Here is a 24,484-nt window from a genome sequence, read left to right as displayed (position 1 = left end):
GAACACCATTCTTCGGTTAAAAACCAGGAAGGGCCCCTTGGAGATGTGGTTGGTTCCAAAGATGGGTCAGGGAGACCTGAACGTGGAACATGAAGTCTGGCACATCTTGTGGTTCCAGAAAGTAAGGAAATACTAAAAAAACAAACACAAAAAACTGATGAGGATTTGTTTAAAGAATAAAGGAGTCATCCTGAAGGAGCTCTCCTAATAGCCAAAGGTGGAACAGCTTGAGCAACAACAGAAAGTGGTGTGGTGCCTGGGTGGCTCAGTCGTTCAGTGTCTGCCTTCGGCTCAGGTCATGATCCCAGGGTCCTGGGATCGAGCCCCACATCAGGCTCCCTGCTCAGCCGGGGAGCCTGCTTCTCCCTCTCCCTCTGCCCCTCCCCCTGCTGTGCTCTCTCTGTCAAATAAATAAAATAAAATAATATTTATTTAAAAAAAAGAAAATCACCACTTGCAAAACATCACAGTAATAATTGTAGACAAGACCCACTAAAACTAGAGGGTGAATATGCAGCAACAATTTGCATAGTCTCAAAGCATCTCCCCCAAAGTACCTATTAAGTAAAAAGGGAACTTTAAAAGTGACAGAAACCATCTTAAGCAAGTAATCAAGGTCAACATAACCAATAATAAGACACACTGACATTAGGAATCCTGTGATAGCGTGGAGGACGCAGCTTCATTGTTGTCATATTCTTCCAGAAAATATGACCTCAGTTCAATCACAAGGAAACACCAAATAAACCCTAATTGAGGGACATCAAACAAAACAACTGATTAACACTCTTTCAAAGTGATACGGGCATGAGAGACAAGGAAAGACTAAGGAACTGTTACTGACAGTAGCAGACTTACAAGTAACTGTTTTCTGGGTAATATTCTGGAACAGAAAAAGGACATTAATGGGAAAGCTGGTGAACTATGGTTATGGAAGATGCTAACATAAGGAGAAGCTGGTTGAGGTATATATGGAAACAGTAACATTTCTGCAATTTTTCTGTAAACCTACGATCAGTTCAAAATAAAAAGTTAAAAGAATAAATAAAACTATGAAGTATACCTTCTTTGTACTTTTTTTCCATTACCAGGGCTAACGTGTGGCCTATAACCATATTTTAATTGCAGGATAAAGTACTAATGAAATGTTTTGGAATAAAAACCTATGATCTAATGACTTTTCTTGATAAGCTTGTGGTTGAGAAATAAGACATTTAATACATTTGCCGGGGACTCAGCTTCCACATTTTTGCTTTTTGGCAAGACAGGGAAAAACTCTGTGCAAGTTAGACTCTACTTTGCCATTGATTCTGTTATGACTGAACTGTGTGACTAGAAAAGAATAGAATTCCTACCTCCTGCACTTCTCCGGGGACACCTTGTAAGAGAATAGTAAAAATAATTAGAATTTGCTTAAATGTCCTTACCCTCAAAAGGAGTAAGAGCTCGTATTAAAACAGCAAAGAGATAATAGATGCTTAAGCTTGTGAGCACAAATGATGAGTTTTATTTAATTGCAAGTGTTGCAACCTATGTACACGTTTCTCTTCCAGGTTTTTTAACTGCTAAAAAAACCCTTACGGAGATGACCAACGTTGTAAAATATGTCCTAAATATTTATTAAATCTACCTGTCAATTGATATGTTCTGTATGGAGCCTCTGAAATGATGTTTTGAGAGTTTATTTACAATCACTGAAAGCAGATGGTCCTATAAAACATACAAGGAATTACAGGCTCCTCAAACTTACAATATTTATTACGTATATTTCAACAGTTAAATAGAAGCCCATTTTTTCAAAAGCAATTTTCTACTACTTTCTCATAAAAATATAAAAAAAGACAACATTCATAGTTTTAAAAACCCATTATTTAGCCCAAATCAAGATTTTTCTACAAATGATACCTCTTTCCAAAAAGCTTAAAAGACATCACAGAATGATGTCATGCGAAACTAAAGAATTTCACTACAGCAGAGAATTTTACTTTTAAGAAACATTGTGCAGTATTTCTCTTTAATCTTTCATGCTACATTTCAACTGTGTATATGCTATGTAAACACACCAGATTAATCCAAGTCATTTATATTTACGCAGTAGAGTGTCATATATGACCAGCTGCCATATAAACCATCATACCACAATTGCAAAAATGATAAAAGGCAATCTTTATGAAAGCTTAGAAAAGCTTAATAAAAGGCAACCAACATCACCCTAATTTTCTGTTAAAATTACCTCTTCCTTTCTTTTCCTCTCCTACCTTTTATAGTGTAATAACACACAAAGATATTTATATCACTTTTACCTTAAGTTAGGCTTTTAAATGACTCTTTTCTGATACATAGCATTTATCAAAAGGCACCAAGATTAGACTCCTAAGTAGTTTCAGAATTTTCGTTCCTTTTTAGGTTCCTCCAGATTGATTTTCCTCAGAAAAGAGTAACTTTACAGGACACCTGGGTGCCTTATTCTGTTAAGCATTGGACTCTTGATCTCAGCTCAGGTCTTGATCTCAGGGTTATGAGTTCAAGCCCCGCAGTGGGCTCCACGCCGGGTGCGGAGCCTACTTGAAAAAAAAAAAAAAGAGTAACTCTAAGAACCAGAAGAAAATGAATGATACAACACAATAACTTGACATTTGTACCATCCAAAAGGTATAAAGATATTAATAGGTTCCTTGAGCTTTTCATTTAGGACAAGAAGTCAGAATAACTTTCTGAACATAAGCATAAAAATAGGGCACAGTTATTAAGAGGAACGCTCCTAATTTTGTAGTAACAATGTATTAAATCTTATATAATAACACACAGCCAAAAGCATTAGAAATTCACTGCCAGATATTCTGATGCATTATCCTGAAAACATGTCTGATACATAGCACTAACAAATAACAAAGTATGGCATTTATTTCACAGGGAGAAAAGATAAGTTTCATCCCAAAAACAGATTTACTGGATTCAGCTTTAAGTTTTAGAGATATATATTAAGATAAAAAAGAAAAACAAGATTTACCCTTAAAATAAAAAAAGTCTTTTATATATATATACACACACACATATATATATTTTTTATATAATCCATTATTAATACTCTTTATGCTCTTATGATGTAAAACACTTAGAAATTTTGAACTCCAGAAATTTTGACCGATTAATCTATTTGGCCTTAACATACTCTAAATTCCCTTTCGAGAATCACATTAATGTTTGCAGTCCAGCAGTCCAATAGCGATGGGGCAATTCTATTTCTTTTTCTTCTTCTTTGGTGGCTCGTCCTCAGAGCTGCTCTCCGTGCTGGTGCTGCTGCTGCTGGAAGAACTGGAATCGGAGTCTGAATCAGAGGACGAGGAGGAGCTTGTGGAGGAGGATGAAGATGATGAACTGGAGGAGCTTTCGTCGGTGTCACTGTCCTCGGAGGAGGATGAGGTAGACGTGTCTTCGCTGTCGGATGAGGAATCACTGGCTGAACTGTCACTGCTGTTGCTACTGGAACTGGTTACACTCTTAGACCTATTAGACAACGAGTAGTTAGTTATATGCACGGGAAGCTGACGTTGAACGGAATGGTTAAAAGCAACTGCATGGGCGAACTATGCACACGGTGAAGCTTTGCTTGCGGGGGACTGCGTAACTGGAGAAATCCCGCGGCAACCACAACGTCTGCTACTTTAGCAATTTAACTCTCTTGGATGGAGTTAAGCATTCCTACCCTATTACGCTCCAGAATGAATAATGTTAGAATACAGTCGCAGTGTAACAACTGGGTTTACTTAAACCTCAGGTAGCATGGTAAATGTTTCATAATCTTTACTTTGAACCAGATAGAGCTGGTCAACAATTTTTTTTTTTACCAGTCTAATAATATTTCCTATTCTAATATAATAAGAGAGATTTTTAAGAGAAATTATTTACTATTTCCAGGTATAAAGCCTCCGGAAAGTCGGAGAAAAAGGAGAAATGAAGGTAGTATGTTCCACTCAGGTAAAGAGAGGAACATATCAGGAAATAAGGATGATACTTAATCATGAATTACAAACAAGAGACTTCAGATCCAAACTTTATCACTATTATTTTAAATCACTCTTCCTATCCCTCCCACTAGTATTATTTATTATCCATATAAAACTCTAAAGCCACACATACCTTTTTTTCTTGGTCTTCCTTTCTGTATTAGTTTCTCCAATGCTGATAAACATAAGGGGGAAAAAAGTTCCTGTTAATAGAGTGATTATACACAGCTCAGACCAACCCTTTAGTCAGCCCCCAGAGTGTCTTACATTGGAGAAACACTTTGTCTTTCGTGACATGTACAGAGCCCAGTATTTCTTGTTATAACCTGCCCCTCCCTCCCCCTCTCCCCCACTCCCTCTCTAAAAAAAACCTTCTGAATTGAGTCACCATTACCAATATTACTATACAATTGATTAAAACAATATACAGGGGCACCTGGGTGGCTTAGTCGGTTAAGCGTCTGCCTTCGGCTCAGGTCATGATCCCGGGGTCCTGGGATGGAGCCCCACATCGGGCTCGCTGCTCAGCGGGAAGCCTGCTTCTCCCTCTGCCACTCCCCCTGCTTGTGTGCTCTGACCCTCTCCCCACCCTCTCTAACAAATAAATAAAATCTTTAAAGTAAAACAATATAGAAATACAGTACAAATTTTAATAATTATTACACATCAAAGTAAATTTATTGGAAATGCATCTCTTAATGACACTGATTGTTCTTCTAGTTTATGTATCCCTGGATCTTACTGCTAGGTTGTGACAAGGTTCAGCATTAATTCAATTCCTGTATTTAATTTTTATAGATTTAACCTAAGAAGCCTTCCTAACCTAAATAGGTAGATCGGAACAGAGTTTTGTTGTAGCAACGTCACTGTTTGAATACCTCCAATGATGTGGTCCACAAGTCACAAAGGTGTATCATTAAAATATACTTTTATTTTATTTTTAATTATTATTATTATTATTTTGGGGGGCAGAGGAGGGGCAGAGGGAGAGGAAGAGAGAGAATCTTAAGCAGGCTCTACACTCAGTATGGAGCCCAATGCAGGGTTCAATATCATGACTCTGAAATCATGACCTGAGCTGAAATCAAGAGCCAGATGCTTAGCTGACTGAGCCACCCATTTGCCCCTAAAAAATACATTTAAATTGGTAGCCCAATTAGGTCCTTCTTCAATTTTGCTGGGAAAAAAAAAAAGTCCAAAAGAATTTGCTTCCAATAATTAGAGCTATCCACTTTCTTAGTACAAACACCAGTATTTTGAAAAATGTCTAGGCTTCTACACATGAGGAAAGGGGAAGTAGAAAAGGAGAATGAGCAGGCAAGTTCTCATACAAATTTATTTTTTGAAAAATTATATATATGAACATTGATGACTTAGAAATTGATTACCTATCTATTCCTGCATTACCTTTGAAGAGCCGTCACGTCCACTAATTGGGAGACCACTGTCTTGCAAGTTCCCGTGTTTCAGACACTATTATACAGCTAACGTCCTGATGAAGATGCTGCTTCTGATCTGTAGCACTGAGTACACCTGGCACCTTCCTCTTGCAGTTTCTCAAACATGCTTACTTACCTAATTCACAGCAATTTTAAAAGCTTTATTCAAGGGATGCCTGGGTGGCTCAGGCAGTTAAGCATCTGCCTTTGGCTCAGGTCATGATCCCAGGGTCCTGGGATCAAGTCCCACATCGGGCTCCTTGCTCAGCAGGGAGCCTGCTTCTCCCTCCCCCTGCTTGTGTGTTCTCTCTCTCTCTCCCTTGGACAAATAAATAAAATCTTAAAAAGAAAAGGCTTTATTCAAAAGACACAAAAGAGTAAATAACAAATTTCCAGTTACTCTCCGACCCAGTTCTCCTAGAAAGGAGCCACTATTATGGATCATTTCTGTTTCCAAAAAAATTCCATTATTCCTTTTCTTCTTTTTTATTTTTTAATTTTTTCTAAAGATTTTATTTATTTATTTGACAGAGACAGACACGGTGAGAGAGGGAACACAAGTGGGGGGAGTAGGAGAGGGAGAAGCAGGCTTCCCGCAGAGCAGGGAGCCCGATGTGGGGCTCGATCCCAGGACCCTGGGATCATGATCTGAGCTGAAGGCAGACGCTTAACGACTGAGCCACCCAGGCACCCCCTTTTCTTCTTTTTTAACATAAATGATAGCATATTATATATACTGTTCTGTACCTTGTTTATAGTCTAAGTATCTTGGATACTTATCTCGGATATCTTTCCATATCAGCACTGAGAAAATAAAGGGAATTGCATCTAAAATGGACTTGGGAAACCCTGAAGGGGGAGCTTCCACACACTGCCACTCATCATCAGTTGCAGACCCCTACACAGAGACCAGTACCTTGTTCCTCAATAGGAAGAAGCTTACCTGACTATCCCAGCAGGAGGAAGGAAAATTTTCTTCTTGCCTCACAACAGCAACTGCCCCAGTCGTCCAATGAGCAGCTTGAACCCTCACTCTCCTCCAGTGGACTTTTCTTTAACACAGCCCTTCCCAATTTCCTCTTTCCCTCGATAAAAGCAAGCTCCTGTCCTTTGTTCTCTGGACTTGCCTACGGTTTGCCATAGTTTGCTTGTCCTGGATTGCAATTCCTCTGCTATTCCCCAATAAACTCATTTTGCTGGTAAAATAACTGGCCATTTTATCTTTACGACTGACAGCTCGTATCATCTACCTCGTAGTATTCTGCTGCCATTTCACTGGCAGCTGAGTCAACAAAGCAAAGTGATTAAGAGCATGGACTGGCTGGTTCAACACTTAATCTTTCCACTTACTGGCTGGGTGACACTGACAAGTAACTCAACTTCTCCAGGCTCCAGTTTCTTCACATGTAAAATGGGGCGAATAATACCTACCTTAATGGTACAGAGGTGATGGTTAAATAAGCTAATACTTGTAAAGAGCTTAATACAGTGCCTGGCACATGGGAAGCACTCATTAAACATTAGCTATTATTATAATCAGAATCCGGATAACCACCATGATACCTTTAGTTGCTTAATAAAGTCTATCAATAAAAAATACTCCTTTGGATACCATAGGTCAACATACCTTTGTTGTAATAATAATAATCTGTTTTCTTTTTCTTTTAAAGCTTTCTTTAGTTCTGCTGTTCTTGAAGGCCTATGTAGGTATTTCCTTTTTCCTGTGCATTCATAAGTCCAATGTCCAAATTCCAAGCATTTCTGACATCTTACATGTTGTTTATTTGCTTCACTACAGAGCAAAAAGAAAAAAAAAAGAATACAGGCCTCAAAATTTTGACTTGACATTTTCTACCCTGAAAAGCATAAACAATATGAACATTTTTAAATCAAAAATAAACATAATTTTACACTTTAAATTGTTTACTATATTAGATTTAGTCACAAGGCAATATAGTAAGTAGTCAAGAGCATGGACCTTGGGAGTTAGACCGAACTGAGTTCAAATCTTCATTCCTTAATTCCATTCCAGTAACGGCAGACTAGGTAACTAAGACCAACTCCTCAGCTCAGAAATAGAAAAAATAGTCAAAACGTTTTTAAGAATCTGCTTGAGGCATCAGAGAACTAACAATGGAGTGAAGAACAACCAAGCCAAGATATGGAAGAAAATGGAAATCCAGAGTAGTCAGCTCTGTATTTAAGTCAATTCTTGCCCTGGGAGTGTTTGCCCAACTCAACAGGGTAACCCTCACTTACAACAAGTTAGGGAGACAAAGTATGTATCCAGAGTGAGGTCTCTGAAGAGTTATACCCTAAGAATAAACCAACTGTATATGGAATACAGCCCAGCTTTTAGCCATCTAGGAGACTAAGAAAAATCTCAATCCCTCCATCCCTGAAATTGGATTCAGATGCAGTAAGTAAAGACAAACAGATGAAAGAATTGGAAAGGAAAAAACAAAATGGTCATTCCTCACTGATGACTTATTATGTACATGGAAAATCCAAAATAATCTACAGACAAAAATATTTTGAAATAATTAGAATTTGTAAGTTCAGCAAGATTTTAGATTGGGGAGGGCAAACTCTGTAAATCAGATAGTAAAAGTTTCAGGCTTTGCTGATCAGGAGGCAAAATTGAGGATATTATGTAGGTACTGACATGACAAGAGAGAAAACACAATTCCACAGATATTTTATTAACAAAAATATTTCACATAAAAGAGATTTAAAGGATGAAATTCTTTTGTAGAAGATAACATTCCACTCATTTGAGGTTAAAGTTCATGTTTCCTATCATCAAATTGATCATATATATACACATGTAATTAACATCCTTAACTGGCAAGCCCACAAGAACAATCAGCAAGTAGGATTCAGTAGGATTCAGTAGATGACTGTTTGCTGAGCTCTGTATTAGATATAAGGTAAACACATAAAAATCAATAGAATTTCTATATAATGAAAACATTTAAAATCAAATTTTAAAAGGTGATATTTATAATTTCCTGAAAAATATCCTGAAAAATAACACCTAGAAAAACATCAAAGAAAATACATACTAGACTTCTATGCACAATATAAACTACTCAGAGAAATTAAACATCTAAGTATGTAGCCACATTGAAAAATAAACCATGTTCACAGACTGGAAAACCAATAATGTAAAAATGTCCATTCTCCACAAACTATCTATAGATTCAAAGCAATGCCAATCAAAATCCAAACAAGTTTTTGTTTGTTCTGTTAACAAACTTATTCTAAAATGTATATGGAAATTCAAAAGGCCAAGAATAGCCAAAATGCCCTTGTAAAGGAATGAGTGGGAAAGCCCTGGATTAAGACACTGACTTATGGTAAAGCTATAACAATTAAGAATGTGAAATTGGAGCAAAGATACACAAACCAATGAACAGAAAAGAATGTCCAGAAATAGACTAATGTATATATGAACACTTGATTTATGACAACTATGGCACCAGAGAGCAGTGGGGGAAAGGGCATATTATTAACAACTGATTATGCATATGGAAAAAATGAGACTTAAACTCTACTCGAGGCACCTGGGTGGCTCGGTTGAGTGTCCGGCTCTTGGTTTCTGCTCAGGTCATGATCTCAGGGTCGAACCCTGCACTGGGCTCCGCACTCAGTGGAGAGTCGGCTTGAGGATTCTCTCTCCTTCTGCCCCTCCCCCTGCTCGTATTGTCTCTCTCTCAAGTAAATAAATAAATAAAAATTAAAAAAAGAAAACCTCTACTCTCCACCATATGCAAACATCGATTACAGACTGCTCAAGTAATACATGTTTTAGAAGGTGGTATAAAAAAAGTGACATGACGGGGTGCCTGGCTGAACGCAGTCGGAAGAGCATGATCTTGAGGTTCTGAGTTTCAGCCCCATGTTGGGTGTAGACATCACTTAAAAATAAATAAACTTAAAAAAAAAAGTGAGGGGCGCCTGAGTGGCTCAGTCGGTTAAGCGTCTGCCTTCGGCTCAGGTCATGATCCCAGGGTCCTGGGATCGAGCCCCGCATCGGGCTCCCTGCTCTGTGGGAAGCCTGCTTCTCCCTCTCCCGCTTCCCCGCTTGTGTTCCCTCTCTCTCTGTGTCTCTCTGTCGAATGAATAAATAAAATCTTTAAAAAAAAAAAAAAAAAGTGACAGGGGCCCCTGGCTGGTTCAGTGGGTGGAGCACGTGACTCCTGATCTCAGAGTTGCGGGTTTGAGCCCGACACTGGGTGTACTGATTGCTTAAAAATAAAATCTTAAAAAAAAAAAAGTGACATATTTGACTTAAGAATTCTTAAAAAACAAAATACTAATAATCATAAAGAAAAAGACTGATAAGTTAAACTATGCTAAAATTAAGAATTTCTTTTTATCAAGGCACCTGGGTAGTTCAGTTGGTTAAGTATCTGGCTCTTGATTTCAGCTCAGGCCATGATCTTAGGGTTTTGAGATTGAGCCCCGTGTCAGGCTCTGCACTTGGCATGGAGCCTGCTTAGGATTCTCTCTCTCTCTCTCTCAGAAAGAAAGAAAGAAAGAAAGAATTGCTGTTCATCAAAATACACTATGAAGAGAGTAAGAAGGGAAGCCAAGAGGTTGGAGAAGATATTACAAATCAATAAGAAAATGATGGATCATAAAAAAATAAGACAAAATGGAAAATGGAAAGACTGGACAAAAATGGGCCTGGGAAACACAAGTTAACACTAAATATATAAAAAGTTGTTTTTTACTAATCAAAGAAAAGCATATTAAAACCCCTGAAGAGGGGCATTTGGGTGGCTCAGTCAGCTAAGCATCCAACTCTTGGTTTTGGCTCAGATCGTGATCTCAGAGTCATGAGATCAAGCCCTGAGTCAGTCTGTGAGCTCACTGCGTAGTTTGCTTGAGAATCTCTCTCCCTCTCCCTCTGCCCCTCCCACTCTTGCATGAGTGCTCGCTCTCTCAAATAAATAAATTTAAAACAAAACAAAACAAAACAAAAAACTCTGAAGGTACTACCTATCACATACCAGAAAGACTGAAATTAAAAACTGGCAATAGCAAATGTTAGCAAGAATACAAAGCAAGAGAACACACATCCATTGTGGGGATGAACTCAAACTGGTACAACCATTTTGAAAAAAATTTACTATAGTTGAAGAGATGCACACTCTATGATTCAGCAATTCCACTTATAGGTATTTATACAATAGAAATCAATGCAGTGCCATCTGGGTGGCTTAACTGGTTAAGTGTTTGACTCTTGATTTCAGCTCAGGTCATGATCTCAGGGGTGTGAGATGGAGCCTCCTGGGTGAGCTCTGAACTGGGCGAACTGGGTGTGGAGCCTAAGATTAGCTCTCTCCCTCTCCCTCTTCCCCTCCCCAACCGCCCCCCCCATCATGTGTGCATTCTCAAAAAAAATAAAAATAAAAAACAGAATCAATGCACAGCTATACCAGATAACGTGTGTAAGAATATTGTTCTCCTTTATGTAGTTCTTAAAATTTTTGAAATAATCGTAACCTTATAGAAAAATTTGTAAGTACAGTTCAAAGAACTACTTTTCCTGAACCGTTTATAAGTTGCCAACCTGATGACTCATCAACTCACAATATTTTGTTGTATATTTTCTATAAATTAGGATATTTTCGGGGCGCCTGGGTGGCTCAGTCGTTAAGTATCTGCCTTCGGCTCAGGTCACGATCCCTGGGTCCTGGGATCAAGCCCCGCATCGGGCTCCCTGCTCGGCGGGAGGCCTGCTTCTCCCTCTCCCACTCCCCCTGCTTGTGTTCCCTCTCTCGCTGTGTCTCTCTCTGTCAAATAAATGAAATCTTAAAAAAAAAAAAAAATTAGGATATTTTCCTACATAACAATGTAACCATCAAAATCAAGAAATTAATACAGATATATTCCTACTATTTAATCTTCAGACCCCATTTATTTCATCAAATGTCCCAATAATGTTCTTTATAGAAAATCTAGTTCAGCATTCTGTTGCATTTGTCATGTTTCTTTAGTTTCCTTTTGTCTAATGAGTTCCTTAGTCGTGTGTTGTTTTTTATGACCTTGGCAATTTTGAAGGTTACAGGCCAGTTATTTTGTAGAACGTACTTCAATTTGAGTTGCTTTCAAGCTCACTCAGGGGGCTCTCAGTAGGAAGCTTCAGTTCCCTTTCTCTTGACCTCTCCACAGGGCTGCTCACAACATGGCTTTCCCCAGAGGGAGTGACCAAGACAACTTAAGAAAGAAATCAGTCTTTTATAACCTAATCTTGGAAATGACATACCACCCCTTTTGCCGTATTCTATTGCTCACGCAGACCAATGCTAGTATAATGTGGGAGGAGACTACACAAGAGTGTGAATTCCAGGAGGCAAGGATAATTGGGGGTCATCTTGGAGGTCAGCTACCATATCTGATATCTCTACATGATTAGAGACAGGCCATGTATCTTTGGCAGGAATGTAATAGAAATGTGCTGTCCTTCGCACTGTATTCCTACCAGGTGATACAAGACTGCAATCCGTCTTATTACTGCTGATATGCACTTTGATCCCTTGATTAAGGAGGGTCTACCAGAGTTTGCATTGTAAAGTTACTTTTTGTCCTTTTGTAATTGTGGTGGTTTTAAATTAATGTTCATATTAATTCTCTGATACTCTCCTCTTCAAGAGGTGGAGCCCTAATTCCCTTCACCTTGAGTGTGGCTTAGACTTAGTGTCTTGCTTCTTCTAACAGAATAAAGCAGAGTAATGGAGTGTGACTTCGAAGATTAAGTCATGGAGCTGCCATGTCATGCAGACACTTAAGCAGCCTCTAGGGAGGCCCATGTGGTGAGAAACTGAGGCCTCCTGCCAACAGTCCTCTGAAAGAGCCATCCTGGAGAAAGATCTTCCAGTCCTCGTGAAGCCTTCAGATGACTGCAGCCCCTGGCAACATCCTGGCCAGGACAAGTAAGGGAGAACATGAGTTAGAACCCTTAGCTAAGTCACTCCTGAATTCCTGACCCACAGAAACTGAGATAATGTTGATTGTTAGAAGCCACTAAGTTCTGGGGTGATTTGTTAAACAACTCTAAGTGAAAACTAATATAACAATTAATAACTATTTTGTGGGTTGGTATTTGATATTATATAAATATCCTGCCCATTAAATTTTTAGTTCATTTATTCATCTATCAGTACGAACTCATATTTTTCTATTTTAGTCAGTGAATTTTATTCAGTGAGCTATAATCCATTACCATGATTTATTTTGTTACTCAATTGTCTTAGATGTGGTCAGTGGAAAGGAATCCTTTTAAGCTGGATTCTGTGTTCCTCTGACATGGCTCCATTTTGGGGGCACTTCCTTGCTTTCTGGTACAACAAAAAATTTGAGGCTCATCTACTTTCCCTGTCCCGGCCAGAAATCAGACTGATGGAGCCCTGATGATATTTAGAGTCACATTTCTCTTTCCACTTAGGCTCTGACACCTCATATCAAATTACACGCCACCTCCCCTATGTAGATGTTCTCTCCATTAGGGTGACAACTTATGCTAAATTGCTCCTGTGTGGACACCTTCCTCACCTTGCTTGGGATCTCACACCCTACACTAGGCCTTCCCTCCAATGGATGCCCTCCACAGCCTGCTGACACTGCAGATCACTTCACACACCTATGTGGATGCCTTCTTACCCCACTTCAGCCCCAATACTCCAATGCCAAGTCAACCCTCTGCTTGAAAGCCTACCCTGTTCTACATTACTTAATGGCTTTAGGCGTGACTTATTCAAGAAGGGAAGAGGAAAAACTATAAGGATATTTGTAACAGCATGATCTGTAATATCCTCAAAACCAGAAATAGGGTATAATGGATAATTTGTGGTACAGAATACAGTGAAATACTTCATAGTATTAAAAATGAACAAACTTGGGGTGCCTGGGTGGCTCAGGTGGTTAAGCGTCTGCCTTCGGCTCAGGTCATGATCCTGGGGTCCTGGGATCAAGCCCCGTGTCGGGCTCCCTGCTCAGTGGAGAGCCTGCTTCTCCCTCTCCCTTTGCCTGCCGCTCTGCTCTCTATCTCTCTGTCAAATAAATAAATAAAATCTTTAAAAAAAAAATAAAAATGAACAAACTTTACAGTTTAACTTACAGAGATCTTACATCTAAGAAGTCAGATTATTCAAAAGAATCCAAATTGTCTGATTCTGTATAAAGTTCAAAGACAGGCAAAATTAAACTCCAGCGCATAGTAAGATGGTAAAAGCACAAAGAGAAGCAAGGGAACAATTACCATTAAATGTTGGGTCACTGGTTACCTTTGGGAAGGAGGGAGGAAGTCATGATTGGGAAGGGCCTTAAGGGCTTCTGGTATATTGGCCATTTTATTACTTGACCTGGGTGGAAGTCACATGGAATGTTCCCTTTATAAGAATTTGTTAAGTGGCATAGTTATGTTGTTTGAACTTTTTTGTACGTGTGATATATTTCACAACAAAGGTTTTAAGAAATCTTCTCTTTCACTACATAGCAATAAGGCTCTTTAGCAAAATTATTTTGGAACCTTAGTTTCTCTTCTAAAAGATGTAGTAAATACCTACTTTACTAGGTTATTGTGAGAATTAGATGAGACCATAACCACAGCTTATACTTACTGTATGCCAGGAATTTAGCTAAATATTAGTTATGCATAATCACATCCAATCCCCATAACAACCCAGTGAGTTTGAAAGCACTATCCCCATTCTACAGACTGGGATGTGTATATATTATTGTCAATCTACATACTAGGCTAATCAATAGTCTGGAATAATGATACATGGCACTTTAAATTTTCTCATAACATGGTTGCACGATGAGATGCTGGGTTCTTAATTCTGATCTATAGCAGTCATCTTTTTTATCCCTGGTGAACACATAATTGGTATTCAGTAAATGTCTGTAAAATGAATGACTGCTGAAATAGGCAAGTAAGTAAGAGAACATACATTGCTTATAGTGGGATTTTCATTAGTTAATTCCTGCATTGGGGGACAGGTTCTGTAATCTTTTTTTTTTTTTTAAAGATTTTATTTATTTGAGAGAGAGTGAGATAGAGAGAGAGCATGAGAGGGGGGAGGGTCAGAGGGAGAAGCAGACTCCCTGCTGAGCAGGGAGCCCGATGCGGGACTTGATCCTGGGACTCCAGGATCATGACCTGAGCCGAAGGCAGTTGCTTAACCAACTGAGCCACCCAGGCGCCCCCAGGTTCTGTAATCTTGACAATAATTTAGTTTTAGCATCTGTCCAAAATTTAAACTAATCCTAATTTGAAGAATGAATGTTACAAATAAAGAACTAAGACTATGTCGGTAGATATAGTATTAAAAGATAATAAAGAAGACTCAGTTTTTTGCTTAATAATAGTTCTTAAATTTCAGCAAGCAACTGCCAGAGCCATGATTATAATTTCAGACCTTATCTGAATATGTAATGTCACAGCAAATTTTTTTTTTTAAGATTTTATTTTGACAGGGAGACAGCGAGAGAGGGAACACAAGCAGGGGGAGTGGGAGAGGGAGAAGCAGGCTTCCCGCAGAGCAGGGAGCCCGATGCGGGGCTCGATCCCAGGACCCTGGGATCATGACCTGATTGGAAGGCAGACACTTAACAACTCAGCCACCCAGGCGCCCCTGTCATAGCAAATTTTTATTTATTTTTTATTTTTATTTTATTTATTTATTTGAGAGAGAGAGAGAGAGCACAAGCAGGGGGAGCAGCAGAACAGGAGGAAAAGCAGACTCCCTGCTGAGCAGGGAGCCCGATGTGGGACTCGATCCCAGAACCCCTGGATCACGACCCAAGCTGAAGGCAGACACCCAACCGACTGAGCCACCCAGGCGCCCCCCATAGCAAATTTTTAAGGGCATCAATAATAAAACACTCTATGGCCTTAATATTAGCTTTTGAGGCAAAAAGAACCATTTAACATATACACAATTGTACAATGCACCCCAGAAATAATAAATTCAGAAAAAAGATAACTTGTAAAAGTGTAAAATCATGACTCTCATACAAATACATATAAAACAAACACATGTCGGGGTGCCTGGTGGCTCAGTTGTTAAGCGTCTGCCTTCAGCTCAGGTCACAATTCCAGGGTCCTGGGATCAAGCCCCGCATCGGGCTCCCTGCTCGGCAGGAAGCCTGCTTCTCCCTCTCCCCCTGCTTGTGTTCCCTCTCTCGCTGTGTCTCTCTCTGTCAAATAAATAAATAAAATCTTTAAAAAACAAACACATGTCAAAGGTTTTCTCTAATCATTAATTAATAAAGGAACCAGTAAGATGGTGTAACGGGTTCAAAAGACAATTCAAAAAACACACATACATATGCAATCAGGAATGCTGAAATGAATTTACAGGTAGTTAAAAACTAGTTAATAGCCACATTGCAAGAATCAACTGTACCTCGTTTTTATGGGTAAGAATCTTTTCTACCAGTTTCCTATACCTTACAGAGTTATAAAATAGCTCAAAGACAATGATGCATAGGCCCTCATAGAGTTACATAGCCAGGAAGAGTGGATTAGATAAGATACCTAGTAATATTTACTTTGAAATCCATTTCAAAGCCTTTCACAATATTTCCTAACAATGAAACTATGACTGGTAGTGTGGGAAGCCTCTCAGAATCAAGGAAATGAAATCTTCTCCAACTCATAGGTTGTTTTTCCAATATTAAGAAACTTAATTTTTTTTAAATCAATTTTTTTTTTTTAGAGAGAGAGACAGAGCAAGCATGAGAGCAAGTGGAGGAGGGGCAGTAGGAGAGAATCTTCAAGCAGACTCCCCACTTAGTGTGGAGCCCAAAGCGGGGATTGATCCCACAACACCATGAGATCATGACCTGAGCTGAAAGCAAGAGTTGGAGGCTCAACTGGCTGAGCCACCCAGGTGGCCCAATATTAAGAAACTTACAACTTAAGATCCCATCTATTAAAAATATTATCCACCAGCTCTGTGGAGTTTTCTGTTGCTATAAATAGAATATTCACAAATACCTAAAGCCCATCTATGATTGACATGTTCTTTTTTTTTTTAATTTATTTATTTGACAGAGAGAGACACAGCAAGAGAGGGAACACAAGCAGGGGGGAGTGGGAGAGGGAGAAGCAGGCCTCCCACCGAGCAGGGAGCCCGATGTGGGGCTCAGGCAGACGCTTAACGACTAAGCCACCCAGGCGCCCTTGATTGACATGTTCTAACCATTAATTAATCACCCCTAAAAACAGTGATCTTCCACAGAGAGTGCTGAATGAGGCCGACTTATAATTTCAAAATAAACAAGATTAGCATTTCTTTCTAACCATGTGGATACCCTATTCACAATATTCCATTTCTATATCCTAAGCTGAGGTCTAAAGAAGTGTTCTAATGGTACAGGCTTTTTATGTGACATGACCTTTGTACCTAAGGTAGTAGGACATGCCTGCTATATTGATGACCTATTGTTGGCGGAGGTATAGAATGGGCACTTTGTATATGTTTTTTTTTTTTTTTTTAAGATTTATTTATTTATTTGACAGAGAGAGACACAGTGAAAGAGGGAACACAAGCAGGGGGAGTGGGAGAGGGAGAAGCAGGCTTCCTGCTGAGCAGGGAGCCCGATGGGGGGCTCGATCCCAGGACCCTGGGATCATGACCTGAGCCAAAGGCAGATGCTTAATGACTGAGCCACCCAGGCGCCCCACTTTGCATATGTTCTTAACTGCTGGTAAGAATATAAGTTGCACCAACTTTCTGAAGGGCCATTTGGTAACTACAAGAAAAATCTTAAAAATGTACATACCAAAAAGAAAACAAACAAGACAGTATAAATGATGATTATCTACATGGAAAATCCCTAGGAATCTACAACAGAGCTACTAGAACTAATAAATTAGTAAAGTCATAGGATACAAGATCAATATACAAAAGTCAATTGTATTTCTACAAACTAGCAACTAACAGTTAAAACAATTGAAATAAAAAATACTACTACAATACTTAGATATAAATCTGATGAAAGCTGTTCAACACCTCTACACTGAATTATAAAACATCGGTAAGTTAAAAACCTTAAAAAAATGAGTACATTTTTAAACACACATTCATAGGTCAGAAAACTCAAGACTGTTCAAGTATCCACTCTTCAAAAGCTGATTTATACATTCAATGCAATCTCAATTGAAATCTCAGCAGTTTCTTTTGTGGAAATTGATAACCTGATTCTAAAATGCACACAAAAACACAAATAATCTAAAATAGTTGCAACAACTGTGAAAAAGAACAACATTAGAGGACTAACATTACCTGATTTCAAGACTTATTATAAAGCTACAGTTATCATGACGTATGGAGTTTACATAAACAAACAGATCAATGGAAAGAATAGAATCCACACACATACATGGGCAGCTGTTTTGTGACAAAGGTGCAAAAGAAATTCAGTAGAGAAAAATGTCTTTTCAACTACTGGTACTGGAACAATTAGATTGCGATGTGCAAAAAGACAAACTTTGAAAAAGTTTGCCAGTTTCCAATAAGATTTCTGAAAAAGTTACTATATGGTCAAGCAATCCACTCTTAGGTTATGTACCTAAGAAAAAGGGTAAACTCAGGGCGCCTGTGTGGCTCAGTCTGTTAAGCATCTGCCTTTGGCTCAGGTCATGATCCTGGGGTCCTGGGATTGAGTCGCACACTGGGGTCTCTGCTCAGTGGGGAGCCTGTTTCTCCCTCTCCCTCGGCCCCTTCCCTCTGCTCGTGCTCTCGCTCGCGCTCTCTCTCTCTCGCAAAAATAAATTAATTAAAAAGAAAAGAAAAAGGAAAACCGAAGTTTACACAAAAGACTACAGAGGGCCCTTGGGTGGCTCAGCCTGACTCTTTCTTTTTTTTTTTAAAGATTTTATTTATTTATTTGACAGAGACAGCGAGAGAGTGAACACAAGCAGGGGGAATGGGAGAGGGAGAAGCAGGCCTAGCAGAGAGCCCGATGCGGGGCTCGATCCCAGGAACCTGAGGCGAAGGCAGATGCTTAATGACTAAGCCATCCAGGCGCCCCTGAGCCTGACTCTTGATTTCGGCTCAGGTCATGACCTCAGGGTTGTGAGATTAAGCCTGCGTAAGGCTCAAGGTGGGCATGGAGTCTGCTTAAGATTCTTTTTCCCACTCCCTCTGCCCTCCCCCCATGCTCTGGCATGAGCTCTCTCTCTCAAGACAAACAAACAAAAAATCCAAAACTATATGTAAACATTTATAGCACTTTTATTAAAAATAATCCCAAACTTGGGGCGCCTGGGTGGCTCAGTCATTAAGCATCTGCCTTCGGCTCAGGTCATGATCCCAGCGTCCTGGGATCAGGCCCCACATCCTGCTTTCTGCTCCGCAGGAAGCCTGCTTCTCCCTCTCCCACTCTCCCTCTGCACCACCCCCACCCCTGCTCGTGCACACATGCTCTGTCTATCTCTCTCTCAAAAATAAATATGTGCAATGAATTTTGCTAAATGTAAATTAAACATCAGTAAACCTGGTTTTAAAAAAAGTCTATACAGTTAACCCAGAATAATGGACATATGCAAAAATTTAGTTGTATATTTATTATAGGAAGTACAATATGGTTTATAAGAGTAAACCTGATGGAAGCTACACTTACAGTGAGCACAGCATAATGTATAAACTTGTGGAATCACTATGTTGTACAACTGAAACTAATATAACATTGTGTGTCAACTATACTCAAAAAAAAAAAAAAAGAAAAAAAAAGGTAAACTTAACTATCCAACCGCAAAGGAAATGTTATTTCCACTCACGTTATTTTCTAATAACAAAAAGTTATTGTGCTATTGTTTATCCATAAGGAACACTATGAGGCCATTTAAAATATTAAAAATGGCCTGAAAGGTTATACATTAATATGTAAAAATGATTATCTTTGGGATAGGATTATAATATATTTTTTGTTATCTGTATTCTCTAAATTGCCTACAATGAACACAGACTGCATGTGAAGTCATAAAACAAGTTGTAAAACATATTTTTCAAAGGAACATATAACTAAGGAATATACGAGAGTGCTAAAGGCCTGTAAAATTAATATCTAAGCCTAATATAAATAAATACCCTACCAAAATAAGCTGAGGCTTGTGAAAAGTATCAAGAACAACAAAAATTGTTTTGTGTTTTAGTTACATTTAAAGTACAAAGAACCAAAAAAGGGAGAGGCTCATTATTTGGGGTACTAGGCGAATACATCACCAATGTTAAGTTATAGGCTGAGAGTACAAGCAGGATTATTTTTATTTTGCTTCAATCTTCACTCAAACACAATGATATGCAGAATGAGAAGAGCAGAACTGAACCTCAAGATAGTGAGGGGTGTGTAACAGAGTGCTTTTATCCACTCTGAATGTGTTTAAGTCACAATGGCCCAAGTGACTGCTCCCCAACATACCAGAGATTTTCCAGGTGAGTTGACTACACTGCTGCTGGTAATCTGAGAGACCCTGGCAAACAGGAGTGGTGCGGAAAGACTAGAAGTAGGCAAATGCAGTTTTGATTTTCAAAGTGGGGAGAAAGGTAGATTCCACAAACTAGACCAGTGAACTTGACATTCATTCTAGGCAAAATTCTGGCTGGATTTATTAAATCCATTCAGAAATAAAAGCCCTGATCACTAAGTATCAAATCATTACACATTAATACTCTTAATGGCTTTTGGGAATTTGTATTTCAATAAGGCATCTTGGAAAGTCTCTTACAATATCCTTGTGAACAAAACAGAACAATTAGGTAGATCAGTTGAACATCATGGACAAAAGACTACTGTTTTTTTGGTTTGTTTTTTAAGATTTTATTTATTTATTTGACAGACAGAGAGAGAGACAGCACAAGCAGGGAGAGCTGCAGGCAGAGAGAGAGAGAGAGAAGCAGGCCTCCTGCTGAGCAGGGAGCCCAACTTGGGGCTTGATCCTAGGACCCTGGGATCATGACCTGAGTCAAAGGCAGTTGCTTAACTGACTGAGCCACCCAGGCGCCCCACAAAAGACCTACTGTTTAATGGGTTGAAGTAAATGTATAGAGAGGTATCCAGTGATGGCCTGAGGGCTTGGTCCTCAGTTTGGATTTGTTCACCATTTTATAAATGACTTGGAGGACACAGATGTGCCTATTTATCTAACCTGCAGCTGACCCAAAGCTAAGAGGGAGGGCTAATACAAAGGATAACCAAATCAGGACCCAAAAATGTCTTGACAAGCTAGAACTCAGTGTCAAATCTAACAAAATGAAATTTAACAAGGGTAAACGTAAGTCTGACTCTTTAAGTCCAGAAAATCAATACCAGTACCAAGACAGGGGAAGTTTGACTTGATGGTAATTCAAGTGGATAACACCTAGGGTTTTTAATTGACTGAAATCACAGTTTAGGTCCAAAGCTAGGAAGTTAGAAGGGATTAGGGCTTAGCTTCATAAATATTATTTTCCTTTCAGTTCAATGTAAACTTTTGATAGATTTGAAAAATGTAACAGGCTACTTCAGAAGGTAAGTATGTCCTTCCTGGAGGTCCTCAAGCCAAAGTTAGATAATTCCCCTGGATGGTGAAGAATCCAATGGAAGGTTTAGCAGAAGAAATGACCCACACAGTGCCAAGATTCTACAATCTACTTACATATAAGTAGATGTAATTACAATTAACAAATGGAAAATAAGTTCATTTCAATTGATATAAAGTTAACTCCCTGAAAGATCGGCTAAATAGGAAGTTCAAATTTAGGCTCTCTCTCTTTTTTCTCTTTTATTTCCTCTCTTTCCTCTATTAGTCCAAAGACTCTAAAAAGAATGCCAACAGTACTTTCTCACTTCTCATAACTAACTTAAAAATAGTTTAAAACTTATTAGGGAAGAAATACATAGTTTTTATAAATAAAACTAAAACTTAGTGATGAACATAAAATGAAAATAGTTCCTCTTCTGCTTCCCCCGCCCCAAAATATTCCCCAAACTCTACCAGACTCCCCTAACCTCTAAAAGTCTCCTTCTCCAACTCCCTGAGGACTTACTCTGACCTGCTCCGTTTCCAACCTGGGCCGGTTCACCCCTCCTTAGGCAACCTGGTGGTCCCCCGCTCCCGGGAGGTCACCATATTGATGCCGAACTTAGTGCAGACACTGGATCGGCATAACACCCTACAGCCCAGAACTCCTGGGCTCAAGCGATCCTCCTGCCTCAGTCTCCCGAGTAGCTGGGACTCCAGGCGCGCGCCACCGCGCCCCGCGGGACTTACTCTGTATACCATGACCACTTTTATTATACACCATTTGTTTTCTTTCTTTTCTTTTTTTTCTAAAGATTTTATTTATTTAATTGACAGAGACACAGCGAGAGAGGGAACACAAGCAGGGTGAGTGGGAGAAGGAGAAGCAGACTTCCTGCCGAGCAGGGAGCCCGATGCGGGGCTCGATCCCAGGATCCTGTGATCACGACCTGAGCCGAAGGCAGACGCTTAACGACTGAGCCACCCAGGCGTTTTCTTGCCAACAATACCAGAAGCTCCTAAAGGCAAGATTTCTTTTACTTCTGTGTAGCTCATGTACCAAATATAGGCATTCCATAGAAAAACGTTTGGGGCTGCCCGGGTGGCTCAATCATTAAGCGTCTGCCTTCGGCTCCGGTCATGATCCCAGGGTCCTGGGATGGAGCCCGGCCATCAGGCTCCCTGCTCTGCGGGAAGCCTGCTTCTCCCTCTCCCACTCCCCCTGCTTGTGTATCCTCTCTTGCTGTATCTCTCTCTGTCAAATAAATAAATAAAATCTTAAAAAAAAAAAAAAAAAAACCCACAACATTTGTTGAACTTTCTGATACTTCTGAGATGAGAAATAGCAATATTCTTTAGATTGCTGAAAGTCTTTCACTTCATATTTAAGTGGACATTGCTTGGTTTTGCCATCCTAGCATTTATTATCTATCTAACCTACCTACCTAGCTCATCATCGGTTTATAGAGATCCATCTAATTGTGCTAGTAAAAGAACGCAATCTGCCAATCAGAGCATCACAGTCCCATAGACATGATTCAATCTACACAAATGAGATGCCATCAAGTTGAGGGTGAGAGGATATAAAGGACCAAAAAATAGTACAAACATCTTGGGACCAATGGAATGAACCTAACCTATCCAAGTGTGGAACTAACACCCAAAAGAGCAAACCTGAGAGTTAGAGACTCTGGTGACATAATTTAGCACACCTATTATGTATTATATTCACTCCATTCTTGACTTCAGAATTGTCTGACTTTCAAGCCTCTCCTCCACCAGGCATACTACCCTGGCTCCCTAGGTCTTTATCCTGACGCCCAAGGAACTCTTTTCATCAGGTGTGAGAGGTAGAATCCGATGGAAAGAAGAGAAGGAAAGACAACAAAAAAGAATAAAAAACAGAAATGTAAAAAGAAACATATATATGCAAGCAGACTATGAGTGATATATTATGGACTCGCAAATGGGAACAGCATGAAATGCTAAAAGAATGGGAAAATGGAGGTTTTCGGGTGTGCAGGTTGGTAGGAAAAAAACGCTTTACAGAAAAGGGGCATGTAGGATGCTATCTGCATCCATGGCAAACCTCTTGTGCCACTCTCTCTTGGTCACTAGCCACAATAGCCAACTTTCAGTTCTTAAAAACTAAAGTTCTTGGGAAGCCTAGGTGGCTCAGTGAGTTGTGCAGAGGACTCCCGATTTCGGCTGAGGTCATGATCTCAGGGTTGGGGATCAAGCCCCATACTGTGCTCCAAACTGGCTGTGTAGCCTGTTTAAGATTCTCTCTCCCCTCCCCCTCTTAAAAAAAAACCAAAAAAACTAAAGTTCTTTCCTGTCTGAAAGCAATTATGTCACTGTCTGATGCTCTTTCCCCAAATCCTCTCACCACTGGCTCTTTTCTCACACTTTCAACCTCTGTTCAAATGCCACCACTTCAGAGATGTCTTTCCAGTCCAACCAATCTAACCTGGGCCTTTCTTTCCATCACCTCTTATTTCCTTCAAAGCTCTTAACACCAACTCTATTTACTTAAAATGTTTAGTTTATCGACTCTTTACCAATGGAATGTAAGTTTCCTGAAAGCAGGAATTCTTGTCTTGAACACCTCTTTTTCTTTATACCCAAATTCTGGCAGAGAGCGACAGATAATGAATAAATTATTATTTATGGAAGAGAATGAATGGCAGAGAGAAAATAACTTGGGAGGAAAATCGGCGTTGTAGTCAGGCTGTTCCTAGAGAAGGCGATAGGAAGGGGGCAGGAAAAGCCAGCTGGGCTGGAGACTGCATAGGGAGCTGAAGGTTTACGTCGGTGAGAGTGGAAGGTGTCGGATCAGGGCTTCAGGCTTCCCCTGGCCACCCGAAGGGTGGGCGGCTGGGTGGGCAAAGGGGCATACGCCACTTAGTGCCCAACTCCTGGGCGTCCCCTGTGCGGAAAGCAAACGCTAGGCTCTCTTCAGACCCCCCCACACCCACCCCACAACCTAGGTCCCGCCCCGTAGACCTTACGCAGTCGTCTTCCACGCAATCACTAGCCCGTGGACACCAAACTTATCACCCGGGCGGAGCCCCTGTGCAGCAGCAACAAGTGAGAAACGACCACCCTCCGCCCGTCCACACAGAAGATCCGACACCTGCCCCGCATCCCGGCCGGGGCTCACCCGCCGGCTGACGTGCTTCTCCCCGCCCCCAGCCCTCCCCGCGGCCCTACTCGGGCCCTCACTTACGCTTGTCTCCGAGCTATGAGCCGATGCATGGGAGTCGCCATCTTAGCGCGGCTGAGGACTGCCGCGCTGGGTTTTGGGAAACTCCTCGGAAGGGGCGGGGACTTCGAACCCCGCGTCCTCCTGCCTGGGCGGAGCCAGTCCGGCCTGGGGGGCTTCTGGGGTAAATTTTGGGGTAAGCCCTGGGTGGGTAGGTGGCAGGTCTTGTTCCCTGTGTAGTTCTGCAGTTGGAGAAAGAGGAATGAGGCCGGTTGTCTCACATGAACAGGCTTTTGAAGGATGAGTACAG

At 40.2% G+C, this 24,484-nt stretch overlaps 1 protein-coding gene across 1 annotated transcript; it reads right to left on the bottom strand.

The window, feature by feature from the left end:
* Positions 1–1,484: 1,484 nt before the first annotated feature.
* ZCCHC10 (zinc finger CCHC-type containing 10) lies at positions 1,485–24,274 on the bottom strand. Its single transcript, XM_036070330.2, has 4 exons — positions 24,199–24,274; positions 7,074–7,238; positions 4,141–4,182; positions 1,485–3,507 (listed from the first exon to the last, which is right to left on the bottom strand). The coding sequence occupies exons 1-4, from the start codon at positions 24,237–24,239 to the stop codon at positions 3,240–3,242; spliced, it is 516 nt and encodes a 171-aa protein (XP_035926223.1). The 5' UTR covers positions 24,240–24,274; the 3' UTR covers positions 1,485–3,239.
* Positions 24,275–24,484: the final 210 nt, after the last annotated feature.

This window comes from Halichoerus grypus, chromosome 2, assembly GCF_964656455.1.
Source record: "Halichoerus grypus chromosome 2, mHalGry1.hap1.1, whole genome shotgun sequence".
NCBI lineage: Eukaryota > Metazoa > Chordata > Mammalia > Carnivora > Phocidae > Halichoerus > Halichoerus grypus.
This window is presented reverse-complemented; position numbering and strand designations above follow the sequence as displayed.

Coding starts and splice junctions, on each gene's coding strand:
- ZCCHC10 (XM_036070330.2), bottom strand. CDS start 24,239: ATGGCGACTCCCATGCATCGGCTCATAGCTCGGAGACAAGC. Junction 7,239..24,198: donor CTCATAGCTCGGAGACAAGC/GTAAGTGAGGGC, acceptor TTTGCTCTGTAG/TGAAGCAAATAAACAACATG. Junction 3,508..4,140: donor AGGAAGACCAAGAAAAAAAG/GTATGTGTGGCT, acceptor GTTGTCTAATAG/GTCTAAGAGTGTAACCAGTT.